Source organism: Cebus imitator, unplaced genomic scaffold, assembly GCF_001604975.1.
Source record: "Cebus imitator isolate Cc_AM_T3 unplaced genomic scaffold, Cebus_imitator-1.0 Scaffold826, whole genome shotgun sequence".
Taxonomy (NCBI): Eukaryota; Metazoa; Chordata; class Mammalia; order Primates; family Cebidae; genus Cebus; species Cebus imitator.
Genome location: NW_016108141.1, coordinates 154,363 through 170,716, shown reverse-complemented (window position 1 = coordinate 170,716; position 16,354 = coordinate 154,363). Strand labels below are relative to the sequence as shown.

Below are 16,354 nucleotides of genomic sequence, written 5' to 3'. Positions count from 1 at the left end.
AACCTCCCAATAGCTGGAACTATAGGTGCATACCACTGCACCTGGCCCATTTTTTAAAATTTAATTTTAAAAAATTAAATTTTTTGTAGAGATGGTGTTTCACCACATTGCCCAGGCTGGTCTCAAACTCCTGGGCTCAAGCAATATGCCCGCTGTAAGAATCCTAAAGTGCTGGGATTACGGACATGAACCACTGGGCAACACTTTAAAAGAGCCTAAAACAGGACAACCACCCTTAGCATCCTATCAAGTTTAAGTTGCTAAACAGAAGATGCTTCTCAGTGAGAATAAAGAGTATCAGCAGTAATACCCACCATGAGTTAAATGGATGATGTTTTGTGATATAAACTAGGGTGAACTCAAGAGATTGGGGCTGCAGTTTGTAAGAATGATCTATTATAATAATCACTGCATATCCAAATAAAGCAAGCACACAGCGATCACACTGATTGGGCAGCAGAGCTCAGTGAATTATGCACAAATTGCAAATTATTTTAAAGGCTGGAAGCCTACTGATTACTTCCCTAGAACTAGGTCAGAATCAGGGAAGACAGATTACTTGCATTACTTTGAGGCAGATCGTTGTCTATTTCTTCTGAAAAGTCAGTCTGAGTTGCAGAAGTAATAGTGTGCCTTGGAGTGGCAGCAGCATTATTATTATTTGTTGTATTAACTTGAACTTGGTTGATTTCTTTTATAACTTGTTCATAAGATGGTGGGAGCTGAAAAGTAAAGAATGAAGATTTCAGACATCTATGGGCAATAGCCAAGGTGTTGACAGTCTCACTGTTCTTATCTTTGAATTTCATTTAAAAAATAAAATGCAAAGAGATAATGTGATGTTTATTCACCTCAGCAGGAACCAGCTCATTAGGCCTCCAAGGGCCTGCTGCAGATGATGCAGGAAATCCCAGACCTGGGTGTGGGGTTCCCGGAAACCACGAGGCTGGTCTCAGTGGCTCAGCTGCCACAATGGTGATCTCTGGGCGCCTAGTGGACAGAAGACTCAATGAGGTTTTGCAGGTTGGTAGCAAGCTATTGTCTCTCTGTAAATGTTCTCAGTTTCATGAAAACCACCACCACGCAAAAAAGTTATAAGAACTAACACAGTCATGGAAATGACCTGTCTGGCCTGGGGTGTCTCTGACAGTGCACCCACAGAGGCTTCAAGGGAGCAAATGACAGTCATCCTCTATGACTTTCGCCTCAAAAAGTTAAGAGATGGACCCTGAGCACACTTGGCTCTGCTTTGGTTGATAGGGATAAGAACTAAGTAAGTAAGGCCTATACAATCTCTTCATTCCAGGGCTATCTAGCCTATAGGGCAGATGTATAGTGTAAGGTATAAAAGCCCACTAGTCAAATGGAATTGTTTTATTTTCTGTTATTATTGTTATTTGAGACTGAGTCTCACTCTGTTGCACAGGCTGGAGTGCAGTGGCACAATCTTGATCTTGACTCCCTGCAACCTCCACCTCCCAGGTTCAAGCAATTCTTGTGCCTTCCTCCCGAGTAGCTGGGATTACAGGCATACACCACCACACCCAGCTAATTTTTGTATTTTTAGTAGAGATGGGTTTTCGCCATATTGGCCAGGCTGGTCTCGAACCCCTAACCTCAAGTGATCTGCCCACCTCAGCCTCCCAAAATGCTGGGATTAGAGGTGTTAGCCGCTGGGCCCAGCTTGGTTTTCTGTTATTATAAAATACATACTCTGAAATGAAAATTACCATATAAAAAGAATATCTTCTTCTGCCTCACTCCATCTCTGTTCCAATTCAAAGTTATGTTTAAATGTTTTGAGGTTATATGTTCACTTCTAGACTTTGATATGTTTTTCTGTGTTCATTAATACTTTTTTTTTTTTGAGACGGAGTTTCACTCTTGTTACCCAGGCTGGAGTGCAATGGCGCGATCTCAGCTCACCGCAACCTCCGCTTCGTGGGTTCAGGCAATGCTCCTGCCTCAACCTCCTGAGTAGCTGGGATTACAGGCACATGCCACCATGCCCAGCTAATGTTTTGTATTTTTAGTAGAGACGAGGTTTCACCATGTTGACCAGGATGGTCTCGATCTCTTGACCTCGTGATCCACCCGCCTCGGCCTCCCAAAGTGCTGGGATTACAGGCTTGAGCCACCGCGCCTGGCGTACTTTTTTTTTTTTTTTTAAAGACGGGATTTCACCATGTTGATCAGGCTGGTCTTGAACTCCCGACCTCAGGTGATCCACCTGCCTTGGCCTCCAAAGTGCTTGGATTACAGCATGAGCCATTACGCCCGGCCTGTGTTCATTAATACTGAAGAGCTGTAGTGATTTAGGCAAGACTCCTTTTATCTTAATCTGATTCTACATTGTCATGTTTAAACTAATTAATTAATTAATTTTACAGAGACAGGGCCTTGCTCTGTTGCCCAGGCAGGAGTGCAGTGGTGCAATCATAGGTCACTGCCGCCTCAAGCTCCCACCACCTCAGCTTCCTGAGTAGCTGGGACTATAGGCACATACCACGATGCCCAGTTAATTAAAATTTTTTTTCTAGAGATGAGGTTTTGCTATCTTGCCCAGGCTGGTTTTGAACTCCTGGCCTCGAGCAATCCTTCCAACGTGCTAGGATTACAGCTGTGAGCCACTGCGCCAGGAGCATGTTTAAATTTTCTCTTCAACCTGATTTCTTAACAAATACCAACTGTGTGCCCCTGAACAAATCAATCAACAGTTTTGAGTGGAAAATTCAGTTTTCTGATGGAACATATATAAATGATAATACCTGCTCTGCCTTTCTCTAGCACTCTATGGAAAATAAAAACAAAAAAGCACTGTCATCAAAATTGTGCATTTCACACACTTTCATGCTACACTGTGAAACAGTAGAACCTATCATTGATTAAATTTGAACTGCATTCCCTCAGAACCTCTGCTTGTAGCTTTTGTCTAACTAAATATGAGTTACTAGTTAATAAATGTTAAGCATCATATGTACATTAATTCTTACAACAACCTTGTGATGTAGGTATGATTAGCACCATTTTAAGGATGGGGATACAGAAGCTAGAGAGATTAAGCAGCTTGTTGCCCAAGGTCACATGGTAGGAAAGTGATGGTCAGGATTTGAACTTGGTTCTGACTCTAAAGTCCTTTTTTATTCTATACTGTACTATCAGAAATTTGACAGCAGGGACCATGACTTATAAAAGCCTATCTATCTGATTGACTGTCATGATATAATGTAAAAAAAAAAAATCTATCCATCCATTTACCCATCTGCCCACCCCTCCCATTCTTTTATTTGTCCATCCATCCTTCTGTCCATTCTACTGTCCATCTGTCCACTGGTCCTTCCATCTACCTATTCAGATAATATCTCTCCTCCCTTCTCTTTTCCCTTCCTTTTTCCAAAAAGCCATCCGGGCTTTACTCATCCTGCTTACCTCCTCTTTTCCTTTCTTTATCCTTCCGTTCAATTTTCTATCCTGTCATCCATCCATTTGGTTAGGCAACATGTGCTAAGTAGCATGAGGTACAAAGCATTTCTCTGAAGCAGTTATAATGCTTTAGGTGTGGCAGTTGTTTAATAAACATTTTAAAAATCAACGTCAGTAAATAATTACACTCAAAAGAACATTTTCAAGCCTGTATCACTCCTTCTGTCATGCAAAATCATCTTTCAAACTTATAAGTTAATTTAGGAGATACACTGATGAGGCAGAATAAAATAATACATTGCTTATGAAAGTGAAATATTTAACTTGCTACCTGATAACACACTTTTATTTCAATTATCAGCAGAAAATATGTCCTCTATTATAAATACAACCATACCTTCTATCCCGATGAAGCTCACTCTGAATAGAAGTCCGAGAAGCTGTTGAAGAAGGAATAAACTGGTATAGTACAAAATTAGTACGTTAGGTAAGGGTTTAATTTTTTACAGAGTAAATAGTTGAAAAAAGCTTATACTTGACATTGTATGGAGTGTATGAATTTTAATATCCCTAAATAGAAAAGTAAATAAAAATAATCATTTTATTGGCATAAAGTTAATTATGGTTGTATATTGGAGACTGCATAAAACTCCCCAAAGCACATTCTGTGGTTGGGAAAATAGTTTGAAGAGCGAACAGAGAAAAGAAGACAGCTATTAAATATAAGTTGCATGGTTGGAGCATTAGGATGATGATATGAAATAACAATGGGCAGGAAAAATTTTAAATATCTATCCCAATCTATATGACGGTGCTTTTGTGATGTTTGTTTATAAATCTATTATAGAATGAAACTGGTCAAATTTTCATGTTTATTCTAACTTAACTGAAATTTTATAACCTGTAAGTTGTTTAATTATTTGTTTTGAGATAGGGTCTCACTCTGTTGCCCAGGCTGGAGTGCAGTGGTATGATGATCAGGGCTCAAAGCAGCCTCAACTTCCCAGACTCAAGTCATTCTCTTGCCTCAGCCTCCCAAGTAGCTGGGACTACAGGCACATGACGCCATACCTGGCTAATTTTTGCATGTTTTAGAGAGGTGAGGTTTTGCCATGTTGCTGGTCTCAAACTCCTGGGTTCACGTGACCCTCCTGCCTGGGCTTCCCAAAGTACTGGGATTACAGGCATGATTACAGGCATGAGTCTAGCCTTTTCTTACTTAAATTACTATTAAAAAAAAAAAAGAAAAGAAAAAAATAAATGCAAAAGGTGTTCAAATCACTTTTATAAACATGTTTATGGCACATATTATTGTATATGCAGCACTGACTTTTTTCTTAAGTCTGAAACTCAAGTCCTTAAGCTTGATAGTTTAAATTATTTTCCCAAATTTTACTTTTTTGTTTTTGTTCTTGTTGTTTTGAGACAGAGTTTTGCTTTTGTTGCCCAGGCTGGAATGCAATGGTGCGATCTTGGCTCACTGCAACCTCCGCCTCCTGGGTTCATGTGATTCTCCTGCCTCAGCCTCTGAGTAGCTGGGGTTACAGGCAAGCGCCACCACACCCAGCTAATTTTGTATTTTTAGTAGAGATGGGGTTTCTCCATGTTGGTCAGGCTGGTCTCGAACTCTCAACCACAGGTGATCCACCTGCCTTGGCCTCCCAAAGTGTTGGGATTACAGGCGTGAGCCACTGCAGCTGGCCCAAATTTTGCTTTATAAAGCAAACTAAGTCTTAATCAGATAATCTGGAACATGTCATGTATGATGCCAATTTTTATTTAATAGAGACTATTACCTCTATTTTTCAAGGAACATATTCTAAAGATGCCTTTGGGGAAAAAATTCTACAAATACTATAAAAATTTGTGCACAAAGGAAATTTGTTTCAGATATAAACTATTTTAAACAGTTGCTTTCATATGTCTGTAATACTCAACTTGCTCAAATATTCTTATTTGAAAAGATTGGAAGCATAGATCTTTTCCCCCACCCTATTAACTTCCGCTTCTCCCTGAACAAGGAGACTGTCAAAGTTTGGGGAGGCAGGGGTGGAACTGGAAGGTGGAAATGAAATTTAGGCTGGATTGAAGCTGTGACAGGTGAACCTCTGGTGGGTCGGCAAAGCCCAGATTCTAACATCTGAAACCAAAACCCCTGGGTCTCTACTTGGAGGATGTCCTCATATTCACATCATCAACTGGTGTGACTGCCTGTCAACATTTTTATCGAGAGTAAACCACGCTGACAGAGACGCTAGAGCTCTGCATGGTTTGTCTGATTGGTAAGAACAGTTTCGTTAAGTCAGAGGCCCGCTCAAGTTTGCTATAATCACATCACCGCCACCACTAATGCTACAATCAGCAGACATACCACTTTTAAAAGACTTCATGTTATTGTCACAAACATACCTCTTCCACGGGGCATTTTTGCTGTGTACTATTCATGAGTGCTAAGGGAAAAAAAGAAGGGGTTATAGAAGAGGAAAGGAAGAAAAAAGAGTGAACCTAGTTGTCCAACCTTTAAAAGGAATTCAGGAGCATGACAGTCTTGTCATGCCACTGTTTTTCCCTGCTATGCACACTTAAATGGAAAAGGAAAGTTGATGAACCACAGTTACAGAGAGTAAAGAAATATGTTACTGCAAAGAGTTGTCTCTGCAAACCAGGATATCCACACACATAACCACAGTCAAAAAACCTGCTTGAAGGTTTTTGTTTGTTTTGTTTTGTTTCGGTTTTGAGACAAGGTCTCAGTCTGTCACCCAGGCTGGAGTGTGGTGGTGCAATATTAGCTTACTGCAGCCTTGACCTCCCTGCTGCAAGCGATCTTCCTGCCTCAGAGCCCCAAGTAGCTGGGACTACAGGTATGTGCCACCACACCTGGCTAATTTTTTGTAGAAATGGGTTTTGGCATGTTGCCAAGGCTTGTCTCAACCTCCTGACCTCAAGTAATCTGCCCACCTTGGCCTCCTAATGTGCTAGGATTACAGGCGTGAGCCACTGTGCCTGGCCTGTCTGCAGTTTTAAACAACAGTTTTAAAAAATCTACAAACGATTTTGCAAAATCAATTTGCTACTTTGATAAGGATTGATTTTAAAGTATGAATAATACTTAAAAGGCAATTCAGTAGTTGATTTACATTGTTTTAAGTTAGCGATTTTAACTTGCTTCTGCCCATTCACACCAGAGGTCACTGGTAGCAGGCCCCGGGCAGCAGGCCCCCGGCAGCAGAGTGGCACTGAGGCTGCAGAGCACGGACGTGTCTCGCATTTGTACTTACAGATCTCCTCCTGCACATCCTTTGAGAATCACTGCTTTCCCCTCTCCTTCTCTGATTTTTTTCACATTCACTCATCTATGAAATCTTTCTTTTCTCTATTGATCCTTCTAGAAAAACTGACACTTTCTGTCAGTGCTGAACAAGATTAATAGCTACAAACACTTTTGGTTTTCACCACAGATTTTCATGTGTTGTCTCATGCTCTTTCTGCGAATTTCTCAACTATCTGCTCATATATCTCATTCTCACTTCCTCATATTAAACAAATTTGCGGTAGTTGACCTGTTCTCAGCACCTTTTGCTTGGCCTGGCTGTAGTATTAAGAGCTATTGGTAGTTCGCTTGTTCCTTTTAAAATATTCTCCTTTGACCTCTAAAATACAGCCATCTCCTGTTCCTTCTATTACTCTGACCAACCCTTTTCAGCTTTTAATGCCCACGTCTTAGCTGCACCTTGCACAGCACAGGGGCCTCTGGGTGAGCAAGATCCATCTTGAAGGATCTATGGGAAGTCAGGCACAGGTTGTGTTTCCCTAATAAAAAAGTCCTGAAATCCAGGGGAGTTAAGAAGCCAGGGAATAAAGGCAGGAGCCCACAGAAATGACTCAGTGAAAGGAGGCCTTTCACAGCAGGGCTGGGTTCATTAGGTCATGCATTTTTGCCTTATGCCCCTTGAAGGCATAGCTTGTCCTCAGACATCAGTGTCTCCAAGATTCTATCCCTTGTCATCTTTCCTATCCTGTATACTTTCTCCCTACCTGTTTGGCTACTTCCAGGATTTTGCCTACAGCCATGATTATTCTAAGTTATATCTCCAGCCAAGAAATTCTTGCCTAAGTTCTAGACCTTAATTTTGTATTTAAATTATCTCTCTTCCTGTCATCTCCTGCCACCCCCACCCCATGGGTTATAAGGCATGAAAAGCTATGAAGAAATTTTCATTTTTATACCTGAAATTCTCTTCATCATATATCATAGCATTCCCATATATTTATAGTTCACCAGTAAAGAAAAAAATGGAGTGGGGAAACATGGTGTATTTTTCTGTATTGTCACCTTGTAAAATTTTCACTGGGATTGTTCAAATGCATGTTCTTCATCACCTGTCAATATCCTAAATTCACACTAAATATTACTAATTATTGGACCGGCCACGGTGGCTCATGCCTGTAATCCTAGCACTTTGGGAGGCCAAGGTGGGCAAGTCACTTGAGACCAGCCCAACCAATGGGGTGAAACCCCATCTCTACTAAAAATATAAAAATCAGCTGGCTGTGGTGGTGGGTGCCTGTAATCCCAGCTACTCAGGAGGCTGAGGCAGGAGAATTGCTTGAGCCCAGGAGGTGGAGGCTGCAGTGAACTGAGATCATGCCACTTGTACTCCAACCTGGGTGACAGAGAGAGACTCTGTCTAAAAAAAAAAAAAAAAGTTATATTTCTAAAAATAGGGCACATTCTCCTCACGGTGGTAACCTCAGCTCAAATAATGGGAAGAACATCTAAAATCCTATATTTATCCTTTTCTATCACAGGCAATCCATGTTCTATTTTTAAAGAGACCTTTCCAGAGCCTTTTATTTAAAAAAGTGTTAAAATACCACACTAATAGCAAGTTTTGAAGTCTAAACCAAGAGATAAGGACAGAAAGTAGAAATGTTCACTTCTGATAGGAATTCTACTCTTAGCACTTCTATCTTGATGTGGTAGTGTAAGTCCATCTTTATAAGCACTTAACACAGTTAAAAAATATATTGTGAAGAGTACCTGTGGAAACAAATGAACCAAAAGGAACAGAATTTAATATTTCTTTTTTTTTTTGAGACAGAGTTTCGATCTTGTTGCCCAGGCTGGAGTGCAGTGGTGCGATATTGGCTCACTGCAACCTCTGATCCCGGGTGCAAGCAAGTCTCCTGCCTCCCGAGTACCTGGGATTACAGGCCCCTGCCAACATGCCCAGCTAAGTTTTTATATTTTTAGTAGAGATGGGGTTTCACCATGTTTGTTGGACTGGTCTTGAACTCTTGACCTCAGGTCTTCCACATGCTTCGGCCCCCCAAAGTGCTGGAATTACAGGTGTGAGACACTGTGCCAGGCCAGGATTTAAGATTTCTTAAACCTGTAAGATGTCTCTAACTCTAGAAAATGATTACACGAAATTTATATTAGATCACAGAAACTAGATAGGCAAATTTAAAAAACAAACAGCTTTATACAGCTTTATAATTTGGGATTAAGAAAAAAAAACCCAGCTTTGTTCTGTAAGAGAAAAACATGGTTCTGAGAAACTGGCATATCAATAAATATAAGATGAAAACTAGGTTGGTCTGAAATGCTTTAATACTTCTTAGGAGAAGATACTCTTGGGTTCTTTGTAGATTCGTCAAAAATAATCACCTGCTGGAAATCTAAATCATCACTTAAAATTATTACAGAGGAAAATACAGAGAAGGAAAAAACAAACTTACATCTCTTGATTACTGCTCTAATGGATGACAAGGGTCCTTGGCTAGAAAAAGAAAGAAAACTTATTATGCATTCATTAATCCTTTTGAAAAATCATTAATCCTTTTGAAAAATAAAGCTGAGTTATTTCTGGCAATTTACTATGGTGCCAAGCCACAAGTTGATAAATTATTTACTGGCCTATCCTCTTTACAAATCAAAAATTAAAGAAATTTTAAAAATTTGCCTTTATTTAATTTATGGGAAGTATATTTGCAGAGTAAGTAAAATTTTGCCTTAAAATTGCTTTCATAGCTGCCTACACACTGTATCTTCCAATGAAAATCTGGATACCACTATAGTTAGACAGCATTACACGGTGCTCAAAAGAACTTTATTCCTTATAGTTATTTTGTGTTTGACACTGAAATTCCTGTCTTCATATATCAGACTGAAGTACATAATCTATACAGTCAATTTGATCTAAGGACCAACAACTTTTCTTCTTGACATTAGAATTTAAAACATCACCACCTAAAAATACAATAATCATGTGAGACTTTCCCCTCTCCATCGCGGACTGTTTCTCTCTCCCACTTTTCTTTTCTCTCCCTTTCTCCCCTCCTACCCACCACCCTGCTTCCTCTCTTGCCCTTCTACATTTCACCATGGGATGACATGGCAACAAGAAGACCTTCTCCAGACATCAGCCTCTCAATCTTAGATTTCCCAGTCTCCATACCCATGAGCCAATAAATTTTTTTCATTATAAATTACAGTTTGTGGTATTGTTATAGCAGCACAAAACTGACTAAGACAATACTATTATGCTATACACTAGGAAAGGTTAAGCTCTAGGAGGTCTCTGATACCATAAAGCAAGGACCGTAATAGAAAGATACAACTGTTTACAGCCATACTGATTTTTTAAAGAGTGCTTGAAGGCTTTCTATAAAATAGCTACTTGAAAGAAAGAATTGGTATAAGGTACAGGTGGAGTGTTCCTCATCGAAAATGCTTAGGACCAGAATTATTTAGGATTTCTTTTTATTTTGGAATATTTGCATTATATACTTACCAGTTAAGTATCCCTAATCCAAATATCTGAAATTCAAAATGATCTAATGAGCATTTCCTTTGAACATTATGTTACTGCTCAAAAATTTCAAATTTTGAAGCATTCTGGATTTTGGACTAGGGATACTTAATCTGTAATATGGAAGAGGTAACAGTCCTCTTAGTGAATACATCACAATCTCCTTGCTCGCTACCACTGATTTGGCAGGGATGATATTATGAATTTAAAACACCCTTTGTGTCTTTTGTTGAGAAGGAAGATGTATTGACTGGGGTGGAACATGGGAGGTGTTATGGGTTGAAGCATGTCCTCCCTCAAAAAGAAATGTGACGTCCTTACCACTAGGACCTCAGAATGTGACTTTCTTTGAAAATAGTGTCATTACAGATGTAAATAGTTAAGAAAAGGTCATACTGGAGTTGGATGGGCCCCAACACAACATAACTGGTTCCTTAGAAGATAGCCATCTGAAGAGCCAAACCAAGGTACATGAAAGACTGCTGGTAAACCTCCATAAGCTAATAGGCAAGGAATAATTTGCTTATGAATTTCAGAGGGGCATAGCCCTACTGACACCTTGATTTCTTGACTTCCAGCTTCCAAGCCTGTGAGACAATAAATTTCTGTTATTTTAAGTCACTCAATAATATGGTTTGGCTGCGTCCCCACCCAAATCTCATCTTGAATTGTAACTCCCACAATTCCCACATGTCATGGAAGGAACCTGGTTGGAGGTGATTGAATTATGGGGGCAGGTTTTCCATGCACTGTTCTCATGATAGTGAATAAGTCTCATGAAATCTGATGGTTTGAAAAAGAGGCATTCCTCTCCACAAGCACTCTTCTCTTGTCTGCTGCCGTGTGAGATGTGTTTTTCACCTTCTACCATGATTGTGAGGTCTCTCCAGTCATGTGGAACTGTGAGTCCAAAAGGAAAGTTTATAAAACTTTCTTTTGTACTTTGCTGAGCCTCAGGTACATCTTTATCAGAAGTGTGAAAACGGACTAATACAGTACATTAGTACCAGTAGAGTGGGTGCTGCTGTAGACACCTAAAAATGTGGAAGTGACTTTGGAACTGGGTAGCAGGCAGGGGCTGGAACAGTTTGGAGGGTTCAGAAGAAGACAGGAAAATGTGCGAAAGTTTGGTACTTCCTAGAGACTTGTTGAATGGCTTTGCCCAAAATGCTGATAATGATATGGATAATGAAAACCTGTCTGAGGTGTTCTCAGATAGAGATGAGGAACTTGTTTGGAACTGGAATAAAGGTGACACTTGTTATATTTTAGCAAAGAGACTGGAGGCATTTTGCTCCTGCCCTAGAGATCTATGGAACTTTGAACTTGAGAGTTATGATTTAAGGTCTCTGGCAGAAGAAATTTCTAAGCAGCAAAACATTCAAGCGGTGACTTGGGTACTTTTAAAGACATTTAGTTTTATAAGGGAAGTAGAGCATAAAAGTTTGAAAAATTTGCAGCCTGACAATGCAATAAAAGAGAAAATCCCATTTTCTGAGGAGAAATTCAAGCCAGCTGCAGAAATTTACATAAGTAACAAGGAGCCAAATGTTACTCCCCAGGACAATATGGGGAGAACATCTCCAGGGCGTGTCGTAAGTCTTCATGGTGGCCCCCTCCCATCACAGGCCCTGAGGCCTAGGAGAAAAAAATGGTTTTATGGACCAGGCCCAGGGTCCCTCTGCTGTGTGCAGTCTAGGGACTTGGTGCCCTGCCTCTGGGTCACTCCACCCATGGTTGATATTGGCCAACATAGAGCCATGACTGAATTATGGGAGTGGGTCTTTCCTGTGCTGTTCTCATGGCAAAGGGTGCAAGCCCCAAGGCTTGGCAGCTTCCACGGCAAGCGCACAGAAGTCAAGAATTGAGGTTTGGGAACCTCTGCCTAGATTTCAGAGGATGTAGGGAAATGCCTGGATGTCCAAGCCGAAGTCTGCTGCAGGGGTGGAGCTCTGAAGGAGAACCTCTGCTAGGGCAGTGTGGAAGGGAAATGTGGGGTCAGAGTCCCAACACAGAGTCCCCACTGGGGCCCATCTAGTGGAGCTAGAAGAGGGCCATCCTCCTCCAGACCCCAGAACAACAGATCCACTGACAGCTTGCACTGTGCTCCTGGAAAAGCTGCAGACACTCAATGCCAGCCGTGAAAGCAGCTGGAAGGGAGGGTGTACCCTGCAAAGCCACAGAGGTGGAGCTGCCCAAGACCATGGGAACCCACCTCTTGCATCAATATGACCTGGATGTGAGGCATAGAGTCAAAGGAGATCATTTTGGAGCTTTAAGATTTGACTGCCCCACTGGATTTTGGACTTGTATGGGGCCTGTAGCCCCTTTGTTTTGGCCGATTTCTCCCATTTGGAATGGCTGTATTTATCCAGTGCCTGTAACCCCATTGTATTTAGGAAGTAACTAACTTGCTTTTGATTTTACAGGGTCATAGGCGGAAGGGACTTGCCTTGTCTCAGATGAGGCACTGGACTGTACATTTCTGAGTTAATACTGAAATGAGTTAAGACTTTGAGGGGCTGTTAGGAAGACATGACTGGCTTTAAAATGTGAGGACATGAGATATAGGAGGGGCCAGGGGTGAAATGATGTGGTTTGGCTGTGTATTCACCCAAATCTCAACTTGAATTTTAACTTCCACAATTCCCATGTTTTGTGGGAGGAACCTGGTAGAAGGTGACTGAATTACGGGGGTGGGTCTTTCCCGTGCTGTTCTCGTGAAAGTGAATAAGTCTCACAAGATCTGATCATTTTAAAAAGAGGTGTTCCCCTGCACAAGCCATGTAAGCAGAAAGCAGGATATACCCACTAGGGCAGCATGACTGCCATGGGTAGACTATAGAATTGGTGGTCAGCTAGAGATGTTTTCTTATTTGTGTGAGCTGGCCAATTTAATTACTTGATGGAATTGTTTCTTTATCTGTAATGTGAGGATACTAGTGACCATCTTTTGTCTTGTTGCTAAGACTGAATAAGAAAACTCTGTAAAATATATATAACAGTCCAGGTGCAGTGGCTCACACTTATAATCCCAGCACTTTGGGAGGCCGAGGTGGGCAGATCATGAGATCAGGAGTTTGAGACCAGCCTGGCCAATATGGTGAAACCCTGCCTCTACTAAAAAATACAAAAATTAGCCGGGTGTGCTGGCACATGCCTGTAGTCCCAGCTACTCAAGAGGATCAGGCAGGAGAACCACTTGAACTCAGGAGGTGGAGGTTGCAGTGAGTCGAGATCATGCCACTGCACTCCATCTTGGGAGACAGAGTGAGACTCTGTCTTAAAAAAAAAAACCAAAAAAACAAAAATTAGCCAGGTGTGGTGGTGGGTGCCTGTAATCCCAGCTACTCGGGAGGCTGAGGCAGAGAACTGCTTGAACCCAGGGGGTGGAGGTTGCAGCGAGCCGAGATCATGCCACTGCACTCCAGCCTGGGTGACAGGGTGAGATTCCATCTAAAATATACATATATATTTATATGTATATAAATTATAGCACTGGGCACATATTGGAGTCTCAAGAAATGTCAGTTAAATTTCCTACCCTAATTTCCAATCTACACCTTTCTGTGGTTCACAATATATATGGCTGAAATTTTTGGAGCTATCCTGCCATCACCAGTGGGTTAACCTATAGTTATTATAATCCTACCTTATAAATTTAAATGATTTACATTTCTGCTGGAATTACTATTCACCATTTAAAACCATTCTGAGTTTTATAATACATGCTTCTCATATACCCAATCTCCTATGAAGCCAAAGCAATAAAAAAGTCAAGAGAACAAAACAAACTTACAAGCTTTTGTAAACACTGTATTTTCCCCATCGAAAACACAGACCTCTGTTCCTTTAGGTCATCCTCAGGATGTTTCCTAGACAATGGGCATGGTGATCAAGAAGCTATGTATATTTAGTTTCATATTTAACTCTATTAAAAAAGAAATCCCACAAAAGTTCAAGGATCTTAGAAACGGCTTTCAATTATGTTATTTATAACTACAGAAAATTTAAAAATCAGAATATGTTGCCCTGTCCTTCCCAATTCTTTTTTTTTAATGACACATGCCTGTCTTAACTCTCTAATTAGAATGCAAGCTTCTCGAGCAGAATGTATCATGTATCATGTGCCCACTACTAGACTAATGTGAACTCAATTCTATTCACAGAGAGAAAGAAATATTATCATTTAAACAGTACCAGTGATTCCACCTACAATCCACTTAAGCAAACCCCCAGGAATAATTTTGCTGCTGGTTTTGTTCTGTTGGACTCAATTGCCAGTTACATCTCACTGTATGCACATTTTGTCAAACGTGTCTGGTCTGATGTTTAAAATAGGGTTTTTGTTTTTTGTTTTGTTTTGTTTTGTTTTTTAATACAAAATGTCACCTTGATGAGCATCTGTTCAGTAAAGAACAGCACTCATTTCTAATGGAAAATTGGCCAGGCTGACCTTATTTAGAGACGGTGCAGTAGACTTCAATATGGCACTTAAATTGGCAATAAATACTGTACTTTTAGTATCAATTAATAGAATTTTAGGAGTAATTCTGCTACTCAGTTTTCTCATTATACACTTTCTTTAGAACCCGTCTTTTCATAAGTTATAACTCTGGTAGTTCCCAAGCAATAAGCAGCACAAACTCTTCACTGGTATGCTGCTAAATTTCAAACCATGTATCATACACAATAACATAAAGTGATGTTAATCAGATGGAACTTGTCTGAGTGGGTATGTTACATGACGTGGAACAGATACCACTTGGTTTCAGAAGAGGTATGGTGCATGTCAAACTGGCACCTAAGAAATGTGGCATTTACTGCAACATATGAGCACAGAATCTAATCCCTTCAAATACGAATACGGAAAGATTTAGAGCTGTGGGTCTGATGTATAATTGTGTTCAACGAACATCTACTGAATGAACCAAGAAATAACCAGAATAAACCTTTTCAGCGGTTGTATCTTTGCTCCACAGTCAACCTAAGCGAGCTATAGAAAGAGTTTATACAAAAAACCTAAAAAGGTTAAAATCCAATCCTGCCTTTTCTAGATGTGTAGCAATATAGCAGGATTAATTTTTTTTTTTTTTTTTTTTAGACAGAGTCTCACTCTGTCACTAAGGCTGGGGTGCAGTCATGTGATCTTGGCTCACTGCAACCTCCACCTCCTGGTTTAAGCAATTCTCCTGCTTCAGCCTCGAGAGTAGCTTGGATTACAGGCACCCGCCACCATGCCCAGCTAATTTTTTTGTATTTTTAATAGAAACACATGTTGGCCAGGCTGGTCTTGAACTCCTGACCTCAAATGATCCACCTGCCTCGGCCTCCCAAAGTGCTGGGATTACAGGTGTGAGCCACCAGGCCTAGCCAATAGGATTAATCTTTATGATTAGGAGTTATTTGTTGGTAAAAGGCATAAAAAGGATAGCATTGGTCTAAAGAGGTTTCTATTAAATACCAGGAAAAAATAAGAGATAAAAAATATTAGACAAATATATGGTAGTTTCAGTTAGAAGCATCTACCTCATCCACAGACTGATTTTTCAAACTTTTGTCTTTTTTGATTCTCCTGCCTCAGCCTCCCAAGTAGCTGAGATTATAGGCGCCTGCCACCACGCCCAGCTAATTTTTGCGTCTTTAGTAGAGATGGAGTTTCGCCATGTTGGCCAGGCTAGTCTCCAACTCCTGACCTCAGGTGATCCGCCCGCCTCAGCCTCCCAAAGTGCTGAGATTACAGGCGTGAGCCACCGTGCACAGCTAAACTTTTGTCTTATTAGCTGATGATTTCTTTATTTTTCATCAAATGATTAATGTGCATTTAACTGTTAAGAGTTAATCTTGGCCAGGCGCAGTGGCTCACACCTGTAATCTCAGCGCTTTGGGAGGCTGAGGCAGGTGAATCACGAGGTCAAAAGATCAAGATCATCCTGGACAGCATCGTGAAACCCCATCTCTACTAAAAGCACAAAAATTAGCTGGGTGTGGTAGTGCATGCCTGTAGTCCCAGCTACTCGGGAGGCTGAGGCAGGAGAATTGCTTGTACCTGGGAGGCAGAGGCTACAGTGAGCCGAGATTGCACCACTGCACTCCAGCATGGCGACAGGGCA

The 16,354-nt window shown here is 40.8% G+C and overlaps 1 protein-coding gene across 1 annotated transcript in view; it reads right to left on the bottom strand.

Annotated features, from left to right (window-relative positions):
• SH3D19 (SH3 domain containing 19) overlaps positions 1-16,354 on the bottom strand; it is a 210,826-nt gene that overhangs the window by 55,849 nt on the left and 138,623 nt on the right. The window contains exons 3-6 of the mRNA XM_037735525.1: positions 9,169-9,209; positions 3,821-3,863; positions 852-990; positions 569-722 (exon numbers count right to left, since the gene is read on the bottom strand). Coding sequence (XP_037591453.1) covers positions 569-722; positions 852-990; positions 3,821-3,863; positions 9,169-9,209 — 377 coding nt within the window. The remainder of the gene's footprint in view (positions 1-568; positions 723-851; positions 991-3,820; positions 3,864-9,168; positions 9,210-16,354) is intronic.